Below are 24,794 nucleotides of genomic sequence, written 5' to 3'. Positions count from 1 at the left end.
AATCACGATTAGGGTAGTCGGGATGCTGACTAAACACTGTATATTACCGTGAAACGATGTACAATTGTCAATCATATAGCGTTTATACCAGGGTATCCAACCCTTTTAACATCTCTGGTTGTGTTGGATCATCGTGGGCAATGTTGCCGATCGATAAGCATATATATACTATATATATACTATATATATACTGAGGAAGGAGGTTTTATCCTATTGAATGACATTAAGTAGCATTCATTTAAACAAACCCCTACATGGGGCCTCGGCTGTTCTGTAACATAAATGCAGTATGAGCTCACTTGAGATACCTGTCTGAGCACATCTGCAATGTGCTTAAAACAGACTCTAAAGAAAATAGTTTTTTTTTGGTTTAAAATGGAAGATATAACAATGAATGTATGCATTTGTGAGTCATCGACTCTAGGCACAACAGACCCTCATGACGAAGTTACCAGTGTGTTTTTGTGTATTAGAAAACAGAAAAAGGACTGCTAATATGTTAAACGGAATTGTAAGTGCACTCATTTATTTCCAACTAAACCTCCACAATAATAAAGTAGTAGTCTTAGACCATGCAAGCAAAGTCGATGGCTCAACACATTACAGTCATTATGCTTTATTGGAGACACGGATACATACACCCGCTTGGGCACATGTAGTGTTTCATTCACCCATCCATCACGCACGCCTACATCCCCTCATCTGAAGCTGCTTTGGGCTCAGATATACGAATCAATCAGTCAAATGAATCCAGGTGAAGTAGAAATCCACTTTACAGACCTCTGATCACAATCGGTGGTGAAGAAACCACACGAGAGCAGGTTTACCTGTAGCTTCAGAAACACAAGGCCGGGCCACAATGGGGGACAACTATGGAAGGAAAAGCGGAGGAGATTACATCTCGGACCCCGCAGGCTGCTCTGTGGGAGGTGCTGGTGGTGCTCAGGAAAGAACACATGGGGTTGAATTCGGAGAGCTAACGCAGACCGACAGGTGGCTAGTATGTGGTAGAGGTTGGATGCGTGGCGCTAGTGATCTGCTATGAGTGTAGCTGTCTGACTGATACATGTGGTGCATCATGCTTGTTTGTTCTCACAAAGAAAAGCTAAACTAATGACATTCTGTTCACTGGGAGACATCTTTGGATGTGCTAAATGGATACGGTTACATGGAAGACTTCACCTAAGATATTAAGCCATCAGATCTGATTTTGTGCAGTGAGGAAGTCAGCAGGAGAGCACACGTTTCTGATGTGATCCCGACATGAATAACACTGTGTTAAATCAGAGAACACCGGGGGTTATTACAGCCTCCTTTAACATCTTCTGGCTGCATTTGATTTTACTTGTAGATAAAAACACCCATGGGTTTGGTATCCCGTGGTGTGCTGTCTTACAGCGTAATAGAAAAAGTGATTTCAAAACATTTATTTTGTGATTTTGTCGCTACGGGAGAAAATAATCGGAAACATTATGTTATAACACAATACAAAGCATTCCATCCTTGTATTGTGCTTTTATTGAGTAAGTGTGTCGTTATAAGTATTTGACAAAGGAAATACGTCACGGGTTAATTGTATGTATGGTATTGTTTTCACAGCTGTGAGATGGGCCTGTCTAAGCTGCGGCCCATACCATTCCTTTCGAAAGGGGGACTGCATACAACGTCTATGTACCGTTTTCACTCCTGTGCCAGACTACTCAGGCACCTTGGCTGGCGCGGCCTGCTGTCTGCAGGAGACATCTCCAGGAGACTGTTGGCCATAGAGACAAATTGATATCATGCTGCAATAGCAGGCCAAACAAAAGTAGGACGATAGAGAGGTCTGAGCCCAGGCAAAGAAGTGACACCTCTGTGAGATTTCCCATTGAGGCTGAGTGACTCACTGTTGCTGGAGAGTTATTCTCAGTCACTCCTCCTCGCTTTATTCTTTCGTCACCGTTTCTCTTTAGAAAACAAGCGCACACACCAATATCTTTGCCTTTTTTTCCCCTCTTACAGACAGGTTGACACCTTTTAACACCAATTATGGAATATAGTACTGTGACTCAGCCTCTCTCCTTTTGAGAATTACTTTTCCAAGTGAGTGAGGGACGGGTGAAATGAGGGAGATGTGTCCTTCCTCTATGTTTCCACCTTGATGTATACGGACATGCCATAATAGCATTTTGCTTTCTCAATCATAGATCATTTAGAAACACACACACACACACACACGCATATTAATGAGAAGATGTCCTAAGTTATCATTAATTCATCTCCAATCAATGTTGAATTGCCTTCATACAGCCCCACTCTGAGACCACACTCTGCTGCTCAGTTCTTAAAGTAAAAAGGTTACAAGTCAGCACATGAAATGTATAAATAAAATATGAAATGCCTATCCAATACAGTCTGCAGGCAGGCTGTCTGTCTTTACTTAATTATAATTAAGACATGCACTCTCCTTTCTGGGAAATGGGGCAAGCTTTCAAAATGTGCTGTGCCTGTCCATGTGACAGGCCTGGTGGTGGGGATGCAACCAATCACAAAGCTGTGTGAGCCGTATCAATACGGCAGAGTTTTGTTGTTTTGTTTTGTTATTGCAGTTGGTATAAAAGGGTCCAGGGTGTTGCAACGGATCATGAAACTCACGGTTCGGATTGCATCACGGATCAGAGTCACGCATCGGATCAGCACGATCATTGATGATCCATATTGGCAGATACAGATCCCTTTGTTGTTTGATTATAGCAGCTGGTCTACAAGGCTCCAGACTATTTTTTTTTGCCACTGTCCCAAAAATTCATTTCAACCGCTCTGAAGAGTAAACCATCCAACATTCTAAATGTTATCCTTTTACTTTGTTTTAGTAATTTACTATGTTTTTGTCTTCTTCATAAAAACACACAATTCAAATGATTAGGAAACAGAAGATTGTATTTTTATGGATTAAAGTAAATCTTGCCATTAGTATTTTTAAATTAGTATTATTAGAGCTAATGTAATGTGTATTCAAGTTTCTTACCAACACTACATTTCATGAGAATACATGTGAACACATCATGATAGTGTTATAACTCTCCTTCGCCCAACACTCATTTTCACTGAACAGAGTAATGTGGGTGTGCACAAACATACATTAAATCAATTATATTGATGCATCACCAAGATGATACAAACAGTTCTTGTGTCTGGACTGTGTTTAGAAAAGACAGAAGATAATCAAAGCTTAATGTCTTGAGTTATGCCATTGTTGTAGCTCCAATGATGGCAAGGACCGCTGTTTGATCGGTCAATCCAACACTTTAAAGCAAAATATCACAATTGTAAATCAACTGATCGCCATTGAATACCACATTTATTGTGAAATAGGATCGATACAGTGATGAGTGGCTAATTGCAGCAGCAAGCACGAGGTAAAGACGTATTGAAGCCATAAAATAGGAGTTGACGTGATACGTCCATAATATTGTCAAGCTTCACTTTCCTTTGGCATAGGGATGAATACACGGGTAAATAGATATAAATTAATCTTTCCTTACAATACCAATTTATTATGAACCGTAATCAGGGGGGTTGGTGTGGGATGAGAGTAATCCTTGATTCATTGCCTTACGTTAAGGTGTGATAGATGTTTTCCCAGTCCCTCCCCCAGAGCAGATGTCAGCGTGGACAGCCATAGCTGCATAGACTGTCAAGCTGTACTTGTTGCATGAACTTTTCATGATGTTTCTGTCATTTTCAATCAACCACGCAGCTGAAGGCTTTATGGTCCTCTGCAGCTTTTTCTAATCCTTCTTTACTTTTCATATTCATTGTCAGTTTTGTTGGTTCCCAGAACTGGAAGATTATACACTACTGAGTGATATTAGAACTGGGGTCATATGCTGACGATAAGCCTCTTACTCTAATAAAGTATACCAAGTCGACTCTGATTCCCCACTTATTTATTTATTATTTATTATTAAGGAGGGAAAAACAAAAGAGATAAATTAAGTGGGATTAGGGTCTTTACATGTCTATAGATATTCATTTCACAAGGAGGTGAACAGAGTAGTTTACTACTGTTGGATTATTTTTGATGGATTAATCTATTTTGGAAGTGTTATAGGATATTAGCAGTATTTCATTCATAACCAGTTTCAATGTTTAAGTCTTCATAAAATGACTTTGTTCATAAGTTTGGTTAAGTCATGCTTTGAGAATTTTAGATTTTTCTTTGTATCGCAGATTATAATTGTGAGACCAACAGAATTGATTACAAAAATTAAAATTAGACAGAATATGATAACAAAGTCATTTTTTTCTAGGTGAGTTGTACTTTTTTGAGTATTTAAAAAGAGTTAGGTATTCTTCCATAATATCTTATCTTGTATTAACTCAAATATTGCATTTCTATGTGTTAAGACACATCCAAACAAAAGTCCTGATAAACTATGTGAGAATGAATTTAGAAAATAAAGGATTTCAGCGGCTGCGGCAGTGAAGAAGCTGCTTGTGTGTCCGCGGCACAAGGAGGGCATGAAACAAACAAGCAAACAAACAAACACAGGATGTTCAACCACGAGACCGGTGATTGTTTTTGTGGTGCCGACACGTCATTTAGCACATTACGAGCCACCACCACATAATGTGCTGTTAAAAGGTGGTTGTCTTTGTGTTTTTCTGAGATCATGTTGTTAAATGCTCATGGTGGATCCTCCGGCAGTGAATTCTACTTTCACTGAGGAACTTCTCCCTTCATTAAAATGTATGAGGCCTTTCTGCTGTTTACGACTGCATAGCACTCATTTAGTGGAACTTGAACACTATGTGTCGGTTTGGGCATAAGGGCTCGCGTTGTTGATAATGTTTCACTAGTTTAATGTGGACATTTAATGCAATTTACATTGTAGCCTCGGTTTTCTTTAATATAACAGTAGAATTCTATATTATGATGACGCTTTTTTTTACTTTACTATAATATAAGTACTCACCACTGGGCATTTCGCTCAAGACCATAAAATTCCAACTGCCGAAGTCATTAGAATCCATTCGAAAATGTTTTTCATTTCAATGTGCGGTCACTGGTCACATGAAGCAACTTAGTCCCTTTTAGATGAAGTGGACCCGAATTTCTACCTCACTTGGCTCAGCGGCATCACTGCTCCAACACAGCTGTTTATTGAGTCGGTAAGTGGTTCGTTTTAAAATATAAAAGTATAGAATTATGTGCATACAGATTTTCAATGGACTTTTTCTTTGTCAAACTTTCAAATGGACCTCCCTTTGTGAAAACAGCCAATCATTTTGACTTCTTTGTTTTCCTGTGACAGTGCGACACAGTCCCGATCCAGGTTGCAACCTAGAGAATCTGAAGTATGTTGCAAATGTCTAAAAAACATTGAGTTGGCCTTGCAGCTTGTTGAGTGATGAATGTACTGAAAAGGAGAGAATGTGTTTCGTCCTCAATTCATACACAAATGTCTCTGCTCTCTGACAGCTGGTGAATGTCTGTGTGGAACATTTAGTACGCGTGTTCTGCCTCCATGGCCATGCATAGTTCAATGAAAATGTGGCTGTGGAGTACTTTGTTTTGAATGGTTCATAAACCGGATAAGTTCTTGGAATTTATTATCACGTTTGAAGACACATTTTGTGCCATCAATATCTCTGTGTATCAAGTTTTGATTCCACATGATGTTCTTGTGAACTGCCTTTGCATGCACCTACAAATGCAGCTTTTTCATCATTTACACAGCTCCTCGCCACTTACCATTCTCGTACAATTTCTCCAAATCAGCCAACACTTTTAACTTATTATCCCGAGTGGGAACATCATTTTTCTGAGCACATCCTTTTGCTGAAAAATAATGCTGCCTGGAACTGCAATCATTAGAGCTGTGGGAGGTAATGTGCAGCTTTTGATCTTGAAGAGGGTTGGTCTTAAAGGTTGTGTGAAATGTCTTTAGTTCTCAAAGGTACCATGTTGGAACATGGTGATCTATTTTGAATTATCAGGTGGTTTCAGATTGTTCCAACCACAACTATTGTCAATTATGTCGGCAGACAATGTTGATATTTTCATTTTTTTTAATGTTTGTAGGCTTAAAAATTACATTTTACACCATGGTAATCCTGGTTGAGGGACTACTCGATTGTTTTTATGGCAAATTATAGATCCGTAGTTGGTCCGAGTGAACGTACACCACCTGGACCATATCCTTGCTCTTTGCCTCACTGTATAAGGCCAGCCCAAATGTTTTTGGCATACCCATGTTGTATCTAGATTGATTTTAGAAAGTCTGGTCAGCAAAATAAAAAGGGAATAGATAAATCCAAACCCCATTTGGAGATTGTTTGAAATTTGATTTCAATCGCCTTAGCATAACAACCAATGCATGGATGTACCCACCGTTGAGGTCACCAAGGTCTGGACCTTGGTATTTTTTCCGATGAAATAATTGCCTAAAAATATCTTTAGTTCAGTGAAGCAAAGATGTTTTACAATGGCAAGATTACTGACATGCTCTTCTAAACACTGCCATTGCATGTGTATGTGTGTGTGTGTGTGTGTGTGTGTGTGTGTGTGTGTGTGTGTGTGTGTGTGTGTGTGTGTGTGTGTGATGAAGTGAATTATCTTATTGATCTTGTAAGCAGAAGGCCCTGAACGCCCCTAGCAAGTTCCGTTTGTGGACTTTGGTATTCCCAAAACCCTGTGTATGGCCTTGAATGCATAGGAACAGGTTGGTGGTGTCTGGACACACAAGCCGATCTGATCACTTGTAAATAACAGTGCAGACAAGCTGACCGAATACTTGTTTGGTCTAGATTTTTTTCTCTTGTTTGTAACTGAAGGTGGAATACTGGAATTACAAATCTTCAAGGAGTTCATATGGCTAACATTAGCAGACTGTTAATCTGGCTCTGGTCCTCTTTCTGATTACATAGTGATCCATGTTTTGTAGCTAATGAGTCCTTTAAAATATCCAACACGCTGAGTTATGAATCCACAATGCACATTAATCAGTTTCTCTGTCACTGTCTCATGAATAACAAAGTACTTGAATTATGATTATGTTCATCCACAGTCACCCCCTTATTGTGTCGTAGGTCAAGAAGCCAGTTAAAGGGAACATGTTAGACACAGCTGGGGCATGACGCCTTACAGTGCTCCACTGATTTATCTCCAGTGACAGTGGACCCAACTCAGCATGCCAATGGCATTACCATCATTAATCAGATGAGACACAGCCATGCCCACAGGAAATTAATTAACTCTTAAAAACCAGCGTAGGCTCATATTTATAGGAGCTAATTTATCGCAGGATTGTACATATCTTGCCATACCTTATCAACCTGCATTTACAAAAGTATGTGTAAGGAGAGACAGAAAGCAGAAGTCAGTTGAGACGGAGGTATAGAAATATTAAAGACGGCGCTTTCTAAGACAGCCAATGCCAAAAGTGTCTTGCACTGATTTTAATTAACAAAGGGATTTTGAGCTTTGAATAACTGTCGGTGCTAAAGTTGGACAGTTTTAGCAGAATGTCTGTCCATGATATGGATGAGTGCAGACTACATGGGACCTCATGAAATGGCACCACTTCTTTTTAGATTGAGAGGAGCAGCACTACTCCCTGACACTTAGCCGTGACCCTGTTACAGCAAATGAAATGCTGTAAATCAGATTTTATTGTCTGATCCTAATTCAAAATCAAGGATTCAAGGATGATTTATTATCATTATGTGACATAGAGTTGTGCAACGGATTGCAGTTGGAGCCCTTTTGCTACACAGGAAGCACATTTTTTATAAAAAATATAAAAAAAAATTGCTTTTCACTTTTCCTTTGGTGGTAGAGTAATGTGTCATGTGTTTTTCCAAGTCAGCAAAGGATGGATTAATGCTTGCCCCTTAAGAGTAGTGGACATTCTATCTACTAAAACACCAAACATGTATTTGTATTTCATCATGTTAAGTGCATCTTTATTAGGATAAATATGAATCAGGTTTTAACAATAGAGAATATCTTGGCGTGTTCGTAAAACAGAAGTTTTGAATACATTCACTATATGTGCAGATATAAAATTGCAAGAGGGACGGGCACAACGTCACAAAGATCCAAGGTTAACAATGTAATGGACAAGTAAGTGTTAGATGTCTCAAGATTCAGCAGTCTCTTTTAACAGTAGCCATATCTGCAACCGTTAAGAAGACACTTAAAAATAAATAAATCAAGTGACTTAAAGATTACTGATGCCAGCAGATATTGTGCTCTGGAATCAGCAGCCAGGGGAGACTAGGTCTGCCAGCAATGACTACTCCATCATGAAACATGTCAAAATGTAAAATGGCACAGATCTGCAAATAATTATTAGGTTGCTGGTGCTGTGTGGAGCAGAATGGTAATATCTTCAAGTTCAGTTTTTTTCAGGTTGCAAAATTGTAGCCACCTAGCAAGCTTGAAACGGAAAGTACCTATGAAGCATCTACTTTGATGATGCCATGGGGCGATATTTGGTACACTGCTATATTGTCTGGACTAAAAGTAACATTTTACCTGATGATCCACTAAGAATGGGGTGAAAGATAAAGTACAGAAGTTGGATGGATCTAAAGGCATCACCAATGACATCAATGCAGGATCATCTTTGTCAATAGTTGTGTTTACATATAGCCTTGTTCCTCCAATAATCTGATTAAGAGGCCAGTCTCACCTACTTGTCAGACTAATTTATTTTTGTCAGGGGATCCATCTTTAAATAGGTGTATTATAATATAAACATACCAATTTCTATATATATATTAACGTCTGTTGGGTGAATATGTTCTGAAAAAAAGAACTCTTGCTGGAGCACAGAAAGCACACTAGTAAACCAATAATAGCACTGCGCCTTTATTTTAGGCCCATTTCTTTCAAAAGTCTACCCATGATGGAGTCTATTGAAAAAAGATTGATGTTATCATTTCCAAATTGCAACACATTTTTTTTAATCTAAGGACATATTCTGCTTCGGTCTGTGTCTGTTGGCGTTTAGCTTTTTGAAAAACAACATTTGCGGTCTAGCGGCGATCAACCAGCACCATACATTACATTTGTATAAACACAGTAAGTGTGTTTCCCCCATTGTCTTAGGGTGATGACGTCATAAAATATGTCAACAGCTGTTTTAAGCTACATCTTATCTGTAATGATACCTCCTGATCCAGCACGCTAATGTTGCTTCTCCACTGGCTTGTTATTGAAGGTTGCACCATTATAGTGACTACGATGGCACAGGTTAGAGAGGCAGAGAGCAGTGAGACATGATCCACTTCCTGGTTGAGACCTTCATGTATGTCTCCACCGAGTCTGTGCCAGACAGAGGATGGATTCTGTAAGCAGCTGGCAATGTGTCAACATCATCATGCCATGCTAGATCAATCACTAGACTAGTCACAGATTGATTCCATTTGACTTTTAAAGTTTTCAGTGACAGGACTATGACAAAATCCATTAAGGGGCAAAATAACAGCTTGAGGGACACAGTAGCAATTGTGGGCTCGTGCCAAGGCCTGAATGGCTGGCGGAGACCTTTCATCATGTGCGTTCTTTGCTGAAAGGTCAAGGCATGGCTCTGCCAGCATTGAAGATCCCAGATCTTAAAGCATGTGTCTTGGGTACGTTTTAGCAGTGGAAATTCTGTGTACAATAGCAAGACTTGATTTCCAATGAAGCTATTTAAGGGTGAGGTTAATGAGCAGAGGATGAAGTCCAGCAAATTAAAGTGAATACGTCAGAAAGGAGCCTGAACCACGTGGGAGCTGGCTGTGGACAGAAACGTCTTCTGACGGGCGTGACCCATTATGTATCAAATCCTTGACCAAGCTATTTATGATTTTTCTCCTAACTGTGTTCTGGGATATGGAGAAGTCCTGGCTGAATACCCACTATAAATTCATCCTTGACCAGTGTGTTTTCAGTTAGGTACACTTAACACATCATAGTCTGTTGTTACAAGGCCGGTATTGTCTGCTGTTGCAAGGCCATTGCTTTTGTTGAAGGCCATTACAACCACGACCCGAGCAGGACCATCACAAAAACCATCCCGCAGCTGAGATCAGTTTGACCAAGAAACATACAACTCATTTTTATTTTACAGATTTTTTCCCTTCACTAACAGTGAGGCCCCTCCACATTACGATTCTTGTTTGTTTGTAGTCCTAGTTACATGTTTGCATTTTTTTATATTGACTTTCCTCCATTAACATGGATGCTGTAATGCAGTTTAGGATCACAGTGTCAATGCATTCTACTCCTCGTATTTGACCGAGGTCTCAATTGAAGAGGCCAAAACAAAGGATTAGTAAATCTTAATGTGTGTACTATAACACCCAAGCTTCCCACTTTGGCAATGGCAGACAACCCCCATTGGTGGACAAGTGAAATCAGAATAGGTCTTGTTAATGGGATTGTAGTGTTATAGAAAAAAGCCTCTGCACTCAGCAGATAAGAAGACTGTTTATCCTGTTAATGTGTCACTTTAAATACATTAGGAGTTGGAGGGCTCCTGAATTTCTTTTTTTTCTTTTTTTTCTTCTTTTGGCACTCTGCCTTACTAATCCTGAAGAGCACAAGGGACAAAGCATTTATAGATCCACACATAAATTACACTATGTTTTAGTGAGTTAATGATGCTTATTTACTGGGGGGAACCAAAACTATATTTTGACCTAATTGCACAATACAATCTGCAAGGGGGGCATTTTTTAATAATTTAAATAATTCAGAATTGAAATGACCTTGAGCGACAATGGCGGCTCAGACACACACACACACACACACTCACATATAGTACAGATGTATACACGTACACACGAACAATTACACACACGGGAGAATGTATTCACTGCTAATGAGAGATAATCCAGATCCCACTGAGCAAGATTGGGCCAGTGGCAAGCAGCTATTTGTTTATTCTATTTACACCGTCACAACAGGTTCCCAGAGGTCTGTTGGTCCCACTATGGAACAAAGACTGTTTTATAATGCATTGCTTACTACGTGATTGTCTTTGTTATTAGAAGATATGTAGGACGACGTTAAGCAATATGCCGGGATGGTTATGTTGTGATTTTTGTAAAGGTATTTTTAAATTTATATTGGTTTATTTCTGTGAAAATGCTCTCATAGAAGCAATATATAGCTGTGACTTTCAATTTACTCCTGGGATGTTTATTAGGGCTGTGTATTGGCATGAATCTTGCGACAGGTTACAATTCATTATATTGAGATTCATTGGGATACTTGCTTTCAATCTAATGTTAGGAAAACTGTCATAGTATAAAGAACACACCAATATTTGGTGTTTGTTTTTATGCAATTATAAAAGTGGGATCTGCATTTGCATATCACACAGTCCCAGCACCATCCGACATCACAGCACTACCTTTTTATGCAATCTGAGCCACTTTCTGCCACAACTGTTTGCATATAAACCATTAATTATAAACCAGTAGTGATTTCGAGAATCGATACACGTGTCATTATTTTTTCACACTTTTGTTACACCCCCTGTTTATTGGGGGGGGGTAAAAATATGCGATATCTGCTTTCTTTAGGACACTCACCGCAACTGCCTGCTACGGTTCCTGCCTCGCCTTGGTTGTCTGCTCTGAAGTCATAAGTCACCTTCTCCTTCATGCTGGGAGGCTCACTGGCGGTGTCTCTGAAAATATGATTGGTTTTCTGTAGGAGGTGGTCAGTACGCCCATCCCAACAGCTGCTGCTGTGATTGAGCACAGTAGGAGAGTTAGCGTGGGTGTGTGGACATCATCGATAAAGCCTGAGTGGCACTGGGAGGGCCTCTCGTTAACAGGGGATCCTTCCGAGGACCCCACTAAGAATCTCCAAGGACAAAAGTTGGTGTCACTGTCTCAAATCCAGTAGCGTTCCTCCTGCCCCACTGATATTTGCTGTTTTCTGTGTCACACACTGTATGCAAAGCAATAACCATACAGATTTGGAAAAGCATTGCATTAGCCACTATAAATACGTATAGGAGAGTCTGTCAGTGTGACAAACCCAGACCACAGTTTCATCCATAAATTGCTGTGATTAAGTGCTCGTAAGATCATCATCAGTGGCGTGAGTGCTACTATAAAGTGGCCTCTGCAGTGGAAAAGTGGGGGGAGTGAGGTGGAAAACAGGTCAACTACAGAAACGGGTGTTGAGTCAACAGAATTGGATCCCGCAGTGCTGATTGAGCGAGGAAGTATCGAGACAGCATTCTACAGTACTTGGACGTCTGGATGGAGAAGAAAAATACTGACGGCTTTTTTTCTTGTCTTTGCTTGTTTTTGTTGATTTCACAAACTGAGTGTTCAAATGAAATCCCACTCTTATATAGTTTTAAAATGACCTTTAATGTTACCACAGAAAGGACCATAGCTTTTCCACAGCGTACCGCCGTTTATTAGACTTTTGACTGATTGATCTTTCAGACTGCCATTGGATTAAAATTGTTTTGCTGTTGAGAATATTTAAGAAGTTTAAACTTGCTGGACGTTGGTGGTCTATGTCACAGTGGATAAACTGATGTTGCTGTGTGTTGGCAATGTAATTGAACATGCAACAGCCTTTTAGCGACGTAAAATACTCCAAATTGTTTTTTTTCTATGTGGTACATTTTTAGGTGTTTTATGTTTTAATTATTTTGCTCCTCCTTTTCCTTGGCATGTTTTCTTCAGCTTCATGGGGATCAAATGTTTGCATGTGTGTTCTCAGCGCTTATTTGTGTATGTAAAAACAATCTAATTTGACTTTTTAATGCACATCTAAGAATACCACTGAAATAGCCTACAATGTTCGCTCCTCTCTTCTTTAAAATGTAGGATTGTGCTCATTGATGGTTGGAAAACAGCATGGACCAATTTATGTGATACGGAAGCTAGACTGATCTCTCCAACACAAAAACACACCCATGTGCAGTATCCCACTGTGTGTTGGCCCTGTGTAGATAACACTCCTACATTTCCCGGAGATGGAAAAAAATAGTCTTGATGCATTTTTAATTGGGTTCATTTTCATTGGTCTTTATGTGAATGCCAGCTATTTCATTAGTGTTTGTAATGAGACATCAGGGTGGCCTTTAGTTGCATGGGTGTTAGATTGGAAAAGGGAGCCCTGCGTACCTTTTTGTAGCTAATCCTGTATTTTCCTAAATATTACATAGCATTTAGAAATGGTAATGGCACAATTAGCATTCTGGGAATGGAAGCATACGACATCAAGACCATTTAGTAGCTAATCAAGTGTGCATTTTCTCAACCTGTTTGTTTTGCCGCCGATGAACAGTTCCTGTCGACATCTGACGGTGGTGTGGGGTCAAAAAGTGAAAACGCATGGCATTTGCCATTGTCACAGGTGACAGAGATGTTTTAAGGCGGAATTTGACTGTCGAGGAGGTATGCTGATCTTCTTGAACACTTTGTTGTATAATGTCTGCTAAATCTCCTTCCCCGTTCTATCTCTGTCCGCTGGTCTCTCCCTTTCACATACTTTCAGCCCTCCTTTCCTGGCCTTGCGTTGATTCTGGGCTAAGACATTTGAAACCAATGGCTCCATTCTTATTCCCTCATGAAATATTAAATATTCATCTGCCACCCATACTATATGCAGCCTGAGCAATGAGATTGTGGTTGCTCGGTGGAAGACGGACGTGTTATGCCATGTATGTAATGACAGGCTGCAAAGTTCCTTTAGGGTGCCAGCTTTCATCACAGTAAACGTTGATGACACACTGTCACGGAGCTGTCAGGCTTGCACAATCACTGACTCCGCACGGCTATGATCACCTTTAAACTGATGAGAGTCAACCTTTGGGGGAACACGTGTTGATGTGTGGGTGGGCAGAAGACTCTTATAGTCGAAGAAGGTGAATTTGTAGTGCTTTTAACCCATGACTGCTGTCTGTCAGACAGTTGGAGGCAGCGCAACCTCGACAGTGATTATCACTACCAACACACAGCCTGATTGTGCTATAATTGGTAGTGATGATGTTGAATGCATTTTTTTTCAATACATTTCAGACAGTAATGTGGGTACCCCCATAAAAACGTCACTCTCCCGAGCAAGACATAAGAGCGTTGCAGATTGAACTGCAGATGTATTCAGGTAATATGTTTTTGTGATGGTCCATTGACACTGAAGTAGATTTCGACTCTGTGGGCTGGTGGGAATTTTTGAAACATTCTATTTAAATGAGTTCCAGTTGTGATTCAGAAAATATATCCCATATCACAATAAAGTCAGTATGGGTACGTTTCCATTCGTTCATGCTCAGTGGAACAGCTCCAACATTTGTTTCTGGATGACATCATTACTGGTCTTTTCCGTGTTTTTCAGCATGAAGAACACGGAGGTGGTGGAACAGCAGATGTCGACAATTTCCACTTTTAAAGAGCAAATCAGCTTTGCATAAGCAATTCAACATGGGATAAAATAAATAGATTTCACCTAGTTTGGGCATTTAATATATTCACTGTCAGTACAATTAATTCCCCTTTGTATCTGGTTTGTTGGTTTGAGGTGGGAAAGCTCACCGCTTTTCGACACATGTTAATGTATATTGTTGGTTTAGTGAACAGTGCAGCAGTGTGTGGGGCTCTATGATCAATGCTTTGCTAATTGGGGTGCCCTGTGTTTAGTTTCAGTGTGCAATTTGCAGCTGCTAGCAGTGCAATTCAGTTTTGATAGAGGTGGCAGACTGCAGGACTAAATCCTGAACACATACAGATGCTTATGAGGAACTGTGTTTTTGCAGTAGTCCATTTTCTTCTTTTTTTTTTTTTTTTTTTTTTTTTTTTTTTTTACAAGCAGCATATATTTAGGATGCCAATATTATGGGTTAGGGTTGTGTCTGCTGTGGGGTGGCCTTCATGTTCTTACTCGGCGCTAGCGGGCAACCTCATCTCATCAAATATCCAAGTCTGACAGACTCTGCTAAGTGGAAATCACTCTTTCCCAAGGCAGCATTTAAAGAATGTGAAAACTACGGTATGAACTCCAAATCAAACTCGGCACTTTGAGCCAAACCTTGCAAACGATGAAGAAAGGATGAAGGATCTTAGAAGAGAGACGGCTTAAAGAAAAGGGATAAGAAAAAACGCAGTAAGATGTGAGCACTTATATGATCACCGGCTCTTGTATTAAGAGTTCTGCTGACATTGAGCGTTCAATAGATTTCACTTGTATCGTAAGTACCTGCTGAGAGGACTTAGCAAAGAGTAAGGAGGCTTTATCAAGGATTTGGGCCAAGCTTTCAATATCTCTGTGCCGACAGTTATGCAAACTCTATGCCAAGTGAAAAGGGACTAAAACCAAGGTTTTCACAGCTGTTGTCACAGCTTTTCTGCCTCAGTTTTAAGTCCTCCGGTAACTAATGGGAAATGAAGGGCTACTGCCTAAACATTGTTGATCCGAATCATCAATTGAGAAGCCCTCAGGTCAAATCCATGTTTTTTTTCCTGTTAAAACATTTTTTTAGCTGCGTCACTGTTCAAAAAGCTGCACAGGATAACAGCATAGCAAGCTATGAACTTTTACACAATGAGTCTTGTCTCAAAATGACCTTACTACAATGGAAATACAAAAGAGTCATTGTACTTGTGAAACGGCTTTGAATAAACCATCAATTCACTCGCTCAAAATCAAAATAAGCCAAAGAAGGAAAATAGGAGAAATATTCAAAGAGTGCACAGTATTCAGCATGAATTTGTGTTCCAGTTCCCTGGATCTATGAAATGTTCACTATCACTATGCGGTTCCTTTTGGGTTGTCCTTCAGATACACTGTATTGCTAACACCCTTGCTGGGAGCATACCAGAGACGGACGGACGGACACACACACACACACACACACACACACACACACACACACACACACACACACACACACACACACAGCCGTGCACATACACATCAATAATGTTCCTCTTAATGAATTACTAGCAGACCTTGAGGCCGTACACCTATATCCCAGTAACGTCTGGCCAGGTGCCCAATGACAAGCCTCATAGCACAAAAGACAAGAACAGACACACACACACACACACACACAATCCTTTTGTCTTTAAATAGCATGCTTACTGAGCATCCTCATCTACATAACAATTGTAGCAAGGTAGGTAGCAGCCCTAGAAGCTCTATTACTGTCCATCCATCCTGCATTACTGCAAGACTTGCTTTTCAGTCATTCTTTTAAAAATCACAATCCATTTGGATCAAACTAAGTGTCAGTGGTGTGCATAATCACAGTTATTTATAGCTATCTGGAATGCATGTAGGGCATATAAGCAAAGTTCCGAGGTAAATTTGACAGAAGCTTGATAAGCTCTGTTTAAAACGGTACCAGATGGCGGGAGGCACCTCACTGTCGGCCAAGCAGAAAAAGCTTCATACCTGTCGAGGTGAAAGGTCAAGGAGTGTGTCTTCAGCCCACAGATTAAACATAAAGAGTTGAATAGCCAGCAGTTATGGGATTTAAGAATTTTACACTCTACAAAATTTTACCATAAGCTGTCGTCAGCAAAAGTATAGAACACCTCTTACAGTACCAGAGGGGGATGTTGAAAGTGTATTAGAATATATGATAAGATAATGTGTACATTGTCCTAATGCTGTGAGATCAATGAGTCCATAGTCAGAAAAATATTTGATAACAATTTTTAGCATTGATTAATCATTATAATAATGTATCAAAAAAGGTAATACTGGTTCCTGCCTCTTATGTGATGATGTATCGCCTCTATCAAACCAACTGAAGACATCACCAAGGACTGGACATGCTGCTGTTTATTCTCACTATTTTCTGGCTTTCATAGGCTAAATATTTATTTTGATTTATTGAAATGGTAATAATTTCCTCCTTGCAGTGATTATATTTAAAGGGGAGCACGCCTAGATTTAGAAATCCAATCTGGCACAGGAAATTACAATCAGCATTTGTCATTAGAGCTACTCTCCTTCAAAGCCAAGTACGTTTTAAACTTGATGTCATCTTGTATACGCTCCATAGACAATGAATGGGAGACTGATTAGTTAAATGAGCTTCATTCCATTGTTGTGTCATCAGTTCTGACACAAAAAAAATAATGGTACCCAAATACTCAGAACATTCCCCTGGGTGCTCTGTGTCCTCTATAACATCTGTTCCAATTCAATGTCAATGCAGTTCCAGCTTTTATACGATGCTAAATCAAATTTGAGTTTTAGCTCTCCAGTTTTTAGATCAGCTGTTCATTTTTCTAATATTTTTAGACCATAGAAATAACAGGGATTTTTAACTATGTTGCCGGCTAGTTAATTGAGCATTATAATACGATGTCTATATATACGTTGTACACGTCTACATACGTTAGGAAAGCTGTCATTTTCTGAGGGGATGTGTGTTCTGCATGCCCCCCCCCCCCCCTGCACCTAAGGGCCCGTGGCACTACCGAGCATAGCGCACATAACCCTCCCCGGCCATCCGTGTCCTCTGACCCAGAGTCAGCGGGTTAATAACCTGCTGCACCGAAAGCCATTTGTCATTTGCTACCTGCCGTTGATAGGAGATGTCAGCAGATGTCTTTGCCCTTGTCACCCAGCCGCATGACAAATACTGTATCAAGCCTCGCAATCTGAGGCTCCCTGAGGCTTCTCAGTACTCCTCTACTGAACAACCGCTCCCCCTTGATAGCATTAGATTCTTGTGCCATGATCCATATCGAGATAAACTGGTGATCCCCCTCTTTTTTTATCTCCCTCTTTCATTGCTCCACAAATTGCAATTGGGCCTGTTTTTTATTAATTTTTTTAATTATTATTTTTGCACATTTTTCTCTCCCCTTTTGCTTTTAAACGTTTCCAGTTTCCCTTTGATGTGTGATACTTAATGCCAGCACTGGCCTGGAGCTGATGGTTTTATGTTGGTACAAGATGTAGGATGATTTATGCAGATAAGCAGAGTACATTGAAAGGTGAGACAGCATTTCTACAACTGCTTTGGATTTGAATTTAATCGAGCTTGATAAATCAATTGTCTTCTCATTTGTGGAGTTTTTATGTCCGCGTTTCCTCCCTGACAAAAGAAAAAAAACGGTGGAAACAAATGTGCAGGAATAAGCCTCTCTTATCTCATGTTGTCTATGATAGAAGTGCTGTATTGTTTGGGATGGCTTAAACATGTGTGATTCTGACTGATACCATGGGTGAAAAAGTTCCCATCATAAAGATTTCATCAGAGCAGCTAAGCAATGCAATGGCTTGACAGTAATTCTTCCCGAGCCAGCTGCACAAACGTACAAAATTATGACAGCTTAAGAACTCTGTCCAGCTTTTCAAGAGTTCAAGGTTTCTATGGTTGCTGCACTGGAATACTAATGCACAACCAAACAGTCACATTTGAACTTTGGTTTCTTTCTTTCTTTATTTTTATAAGGAGAACAGACTTTAACAAACACATTAAATGTGAACTTGTCATGGATTATATGTTGTCCCCTTTTTCCTCTCTCTGCAGAGATGTCGGGTACAGGAGAAGATATTTCCCAAGTACACTGGAAGCAGCAGTGGTTGGAAAATGGCACACTGTACTTCCACGTGTCCGTGACCGAGTCTGAGGTCCTAGTCCAGACGACACAACCCACAGCCCGGGAGCCTGCTCATGGCCTGCATGAACACATGCATCTGCTGCACATCTCAGTTATGGTAAGTTACAAACAACTAAGCCTCGTGTGAAATGTGGGCGTGGATATACGTAGAACCACATTGGATGCAAATTGCATTAGGAAACACGCCACTGTTGACAATCTTTTGCGGGGTAAGTGTCACCGCCCTCTATTTCTTCATCCATAGTGTCATGTGCTATCGGAGGTGACTGGTCTTCTTTCTGAAGATCCTGTGTGGGTGTGGCATAACTTACAGTTTGACCCTAAAAGAGGAGTGTCATGTTTTGTCGCAACTTTGTACTGTGGACATTATCTGTATAAGGAAAGTTCTTCCCATTTGGCGGTTGTCAGATACATTTTTTTTCAGGTGACGCGAGAAAGTGGGACAACAAATGTTGACAGATTTTGGTGATGGAGGGAAGACAGACAGGCGAATGTAGTTGACGGGCTAACAGCTAACATGCAAGCCCGTCAAAAACCAGCGCTTTATACAATAGCCCCCCGAGCTGCTTTTCTATTTTAGTTTTAAAGTGGCATTTACTCCCCCATGGCATTTTGTTTCGAGGATTATGCATTATTCGATTCAATAAAGAGTAATTAAAGAGGCAAAAAACCCACAAAAATAAATAAATAAAGACCGTTTTAAATGCTGGTGTGAGCAGGATTTTACTCTGTTTAAGTGTCACTCCACCTCCAGATATGTATGAGGGATCTTTTTAAAGAGGGTAACGTTTGCAAGCTGGCGACCTGTCTGTCAGTGTTGCATAATGTTGAAGCTCCATTTAATCTTGTGTTGTCGTCAAGTCTGTTGATATACCTTGAGGTTCTAATGCATTTTAGATAAGTGTGGGCTAATTGACAAGCAGTCTGGTGTGTAGGTTAATATCTTCAAATGTCAAGCACAAAGTCTGTTAAAAACAGAGCTATAGGGCCTCACACAGACGCAGCGTTGCACCTCTTGGTTTATTAGTTCTTGCTGATGGGATGCTGTCAGAGTATGGGGGCGCATCAGAGTGTTTAAGTATCGCCTTACCGACTGTTAGCAGGTGGAGTAGAACGACGGTTAGAAGTGTTGTCATAATATGCATTGCTGTACTCTTTCTTGTATGTGTGTCAGTAGAATTTTCATCGCCATACTGCAGCTTTATGATTGTGGCATAAAGGGATTTACTATTGCTCTAAATCTACTGCTGAAGTTCCCTACCAACATACACGCGCGCACACACACACACACACACACACAACATTGCAGCTGATAACCCACCTCGTACATGTTTTGCTCTGCAGCACTCTCTCCCCTCTGGACATTATTGATAAGACTCACCTCTGCACTTCCTCCACCTTGTGTGTTTTAACTGACCATCCTCTCTCTCTGCTTGCATTCTAAAAATGCATTTGGTATTCATGGGTGTTGATACTTGTAAAGTGCTTTGTATCATCTTGTTAAGTTGTTAAATACCTCTGGCTGAGTTTTTACAGCCCTGTCCTCCTCTCCCAGTCTCTGACCTTGTCACGTCACCCCTTCACTTTCTCACGAAACATCAACCTGAAGTCAGTTTTTTTGTACTTATTCTTTTGTTGACTTTTTTTTTTTTTTTTGCCTCGGCTCTCTTTTCACATCCTGACACTTTTTGTATTTCACTGTCCACCCTCACGGCCCCATCCAGAGCCGGCCCTAGGCGTGAGCGGTATAGGAGCAGGCCAGGACAGCCATCCATGGATCCCGTCCCAGATGAGGGAAGAAAAAAAAAAAGTCAAAAATAATAATTTTTACTATTTTTCTATAATACTTTTTTAATACCATTATTTTTAACTATTACCAAAAATCTCCCACCTACATAACTACATGGCCTATTAAACGGGCCATATTTTCCAGGTTTGCACGCAGCATCGCCACGGAGCATCACCCTAATAGCTAATGATAACGTCAGTTACTCCCACCTTAAATTCATTGGAAGTTGGAAAGATTTTATTAGGTGGGGAATAACCTACAACATTAAGTTTGTCTTTTTAGTGTGATCCGCACAACCTAATCTCAAAGACATAAGGCAGTTTCTGTGTGAGTGTATCAACACAATGATTGGCTCAAACGTTTTTCTGCACTCGTCCTTCAGTGTAAAGGCCATTTAAGCTACAACTGGTCTAAAATGCAGCACCAAGTGTACAAAGTAGGATTTTCTCAGATATTTTAATAACTGCTAGAGCACTCAAACAATGAGACCTTTGACACGTCCTGTACTCAGATGTAAACCCTTTAATATATTATCCTGCTCATGAAAAGCTAATTTGAACATAGAGTCCGGACCATTTTATGGAAGTCAGCCTTGCAGACGAAATCAGGTTTCCATCTTTTACGCATTTATTTTTACTTAAATCCTGTAGACAGAAGACTGCATTGTATTTAATTTCTTTTAATATATTTCCATGTATGCGAATACATATGGAACCAAATGGGTGCACCAAAGCAACAATATAAATATCGCTCGATTTCCAGGAACTGCTTCTTTTGGAGGCAGTCTCGGATGGACTGGCGTTTCTAAATTGACTATATGTGCGTGTGAATCTGGTCATTTGTCTATGTGCGCTAGCCCCTGTCCAGTGGGCACCAGTCCAGGGTGTAGCCTGCCTCTCACCCAATGCCAAGTGGATTCTGGGATCGGCCCAAACCTCCTGAGAACCGGAGCACAACAATATGTTAGAGAATATTTGTAGCTTTTGCTATTGGATTCCTTAATTCTGATATTATTACAAGTATTTTTATAATGAATCATTATAACTCACCTCTTTCTCCCCGTCTTGGTTGCATCTCACTGTCCTCTGCTCAACCTTCTCTCATACATCTTTATAATTGGACACAGCTGAACTTGTTTCTTTTATCCTCCTTTCCCTCTCATCCTCAGCCCACATCCATGATGAAAGAACACCCCGGTTTCTTTGTGTCCATACAAGTAACAACATGGAGACTTGCTCGGCACAACTTTGCTCTGTAGCTCTGCCATTGGTAAAAAAATAAAAAAAAATTCCACAAGCAACTTTTAACAGCGCAACAATTACCAAACCACTTATTTTCTTGCGTGGGCATCAAGATGTGCACATCGGTGTATCACATTTGAAGCTTATGTTTTCATGAAACGCTAATCTTTCTGGTATTTTGAACAATGGGGTTCATGCAGATAAAAATGCTTTAGCGGATGTTTTTGGTCACTCGGTGGCAGCGGAAACTAACTTTAAATATAAACTTGACATATCACCTTTCACACCGATATGGCAAACTTGTTATGGTAATTTGTTGCGCATCATAGTGCTGAGGGGAACTGCAGAGTCGGGTGATAATTATCTGCTAGTTTTGTCGCTACCAGCGACCATGTAACCAACATACAAATAGATATGTAATCTATTGTTAAAATACAAATATTGGTTTTACACAAAAATGTAGCTGCACTCTCTTTACGAAAACATTTTTAGGGAGAGACGCGTATTATAATACTCCAAATAATATTCAAAGAAAGAGGGAAAGAGGAGGGGAAGCACATCGAGGCAGTCGCAACAGGACAGCAGGTCTGGTGGTTTGGCCTCATGGCCCCAAGGCGTCTGCTGGCTCTTTCAGTGAACATCACAATATCTGATGCTGTCAGTTCTGGGCCAGACCGAAGTGTGAGCACTCTATTCTTCTGGCATTGAGCTGTCAGTTTCTCACTCAATCAAGCAATCGTTCTCCCAACTCTCCCTGCTTTTTGCTTTCTGCTGTCCTTCCTCTCCGCTGTCTCGCCACCGTATGACAGCAGCAGACAGAGGCAGGTATCCGTTTCAACACAGGCTAAAATGACAATTGACTGACATAGCCATCACATAGATTTGTTTTACAGCGAGGGACTCGCACTCACAACCACTTGTTTTGAGAGTATTGTCTTTTTCATCGTAATCATTTCTTGTTCTCAGAATCAAACAAGTTGGCAGCGTTTTTTAGTAATACTCTACAGCGTGTAAAGGCTATTCCTCAGCAGCCTTGGTAAAGTTCCTGAGTGTTTCATTTTTTACCGTGCTTTTACTCAAAGGGTTCCTGTTAAAGCTTCAACATAAGTCATTCGTAGACTGGTTATGTTGATATTTGTAAAGAACATATCGGCCTTGACAATGCTTGCAGACTCTGGTGCTTACAACAACATGTTTACAACCCAAATGGAGGCATTTCTTTCACTGAAACACCTTGTGGCCCTTCACTGTCCTCGTACTTTTCATAAGCTTAATGCACAGCCTTCTAAATAAGTGTTTGTTTGCTTTTGTTGGGTCTGTTTTCCTTCTTCAAACTCCTACTCAAACACTGGTCATTGTTTTTCAAATAGCTTTCAGTGACCAAAATAATTCATTGTTAGTATGATGATCTTCTCTACTGTATAGCTATTGAATGTATTTGTGACTACAACCTCATAGTGATACTTAACACGTTGAAACTGTTCAACAACCCTGCTGATTCAACTGGAAATGATTGTGCACTTTGGTGTCTTTTTCGTTTCCTTTCTGAAGATGCTGCTGCGTATAATATCCATCCATCCATCCATTTTCCACCGCTTATCCGGGGTCGGGTCGCGGTGGCGGCAGGTCAAGCAGGCCGACTCAGACCTCCCTCTCACCGGCAACATGTTCCAGCTCATTCTGGGGGATCCCGAGGCGTTCCCAGGCCAGCTGGGAGATGTAATCTCTCCAGCGTGTTCTGGGTCTTCCCCGGGGTCTCTTCCCAGTTGGACGTGCCTGGAAAACCTCCAGTGGGAGGAGTCCGGGAGGCATCCTAATTAGATGCCCGAACCACCTCAGCTGACTCCTTTCGACGCGAAGGAGTAGCGGCTCGACTCCAAGCTCCCTCCTGATGACCGAGCTCCTTACCCTATCTCTAAGGTTGAGCCCGGCCACCCTACGGAGGAAACTCATTTCGGCCGCTTGTAGCTGCGACCTTGTCCTTTCGGTCACGACCCAGAGTTCGTGACCATAGGTGAGGGTAGGAACGTAGACTGAGTGGAAAATTGAGAGCTTTGCCTTCCGGCTCAGCTCCCTCTTCACCAAGACGGTCCGGTGCAGCGCCTGCTTTACTGCTGCAGCCGCACCGATCCGTCTGTCGATCTCCCGCTCCATCTTACCCTCACTCGTGAACAAGACCCCGAGATACTTGAACTCCTTCGCTTGAGGTAGGCACTCCGTCCCCACCTAGAGGGAGCAATCCGCCGGTTTCCGGCAGAGCACCATGGCCTCAGATTTGGAGGTGCTAACTCTCATCCCCGCCGCTTCACACTCGGCTGCAAACCGCCCCAGTGAATGCTGGAGGTCACGATCCGAGGAGGCTAACAGGACCACATCATCTGCAAACAGCAGAGAGGCGATCCCGAGACCCCCGAAACTGACGTTCTCCGCCCCCAGGCTGCGCCTAGATATCCTGTCCATGAAAATCACGAACAGGACCGGTGACAAAGTATAATATGCATCACAATAACCCAAAGCATCACAGCTGGAGTGCAATGTGCCGAGCTTTCTGTTGAGCTAGAGTACAGTGACAATCTATTTTAATGTAATTTAAATGCCTGTGATTAGACTGAATACGCTGCAAACCATTGTTCACTCGAGATCGCCAATGCAGAGAACATCTCAAAGCTTTATATTTTGATGATCCTTTTTCAAGACACTTGCCTGACACGTTTTCTCTTATGTCAGTTAAAAAAAGTAGCTTCTCTACAATTCATTTACCTCCCTTAATATACTGCATTCAAAAGAAAATAATCCAATAAGTGGGGGGGTTGTTGTTTTAGTTCACATAGGCAGTTTAATTGTTTGATTGTTGCAGTACAATTAGTCTTTTTTGCTGTATTTTGTCATTACAATATGTTCTGCTCCCCTGACATGCCTGGTGGCCTTTATCTGACGTCATTTGATTTGCACCGTGTCATCAAAATGATCACACACACTTCAGTCACTTTTGCGAGGATTTTATTTATGTAGCTGGCTTTTTGTCAAACTACACTTTAGTCTTTGCTTGGCTCTTTTTGATTCGTATCTTTTTGAGGGATTTTTCCAGCTGGAGCCGAACTGTGATTGAAAAGCATTGGAAGGGTAGCATTCAGTAGAAATTAAGTGCCTCATTGGCGATCACTGTCGCT

General features: G+C 40.9%; 1 protein-coding gene across 3 annotated transcripts in view; it reads left to right on the top strand.

The window, feature by feature from the left end:
* The first annotated feature begins 18,505 nt into the window (after positions 1-18,505).
* Positions 18,506-24,794, top strand: part of astn2 (astrotactin 2) — a 186,627-nt gene continuing 180,338 nt past the window's right edge. For 2 of the 3 annotated variants that reach the window (XM_031859971.1, XM_031859970.1), the window contains exon 1: positions 18,568-18,691. In XM_031859971.1, coding sequence (XP_031715831.1) covers positions 18,665-18,691 — 27 coding nt within the window. In that variant the 5' untranslated portion in view covers positions 18,568-18,664. Of the gene's footprint in view, positions 18,692-24,794 lie in introns of all 3 variants that reach the window. The other variant, XM_031859969.1, reaches the window with a different exon arrangement.

The sequence above is a fragment of the Anarrhichthys ocellatus genome, unplaced genomic scaffold (assembly GCF_004355925.1).
Source record: "Anarrhichthys ocellatus isolate YVR2014 unplaced genomic scaffold, GSC_Weel_1.0 scaffold23, whole genome shotgun sequence".
Lineage (NCBI taxonomy): Eukaryota > Metazoa > Chordata > Actinopteri > Perciformes > Anarhichadidae > Anarrhichthys > Anarrhichthys ocellatus.
This window is presented reverse-complemented; position numbering and strand designations above follow the sequence as displayed.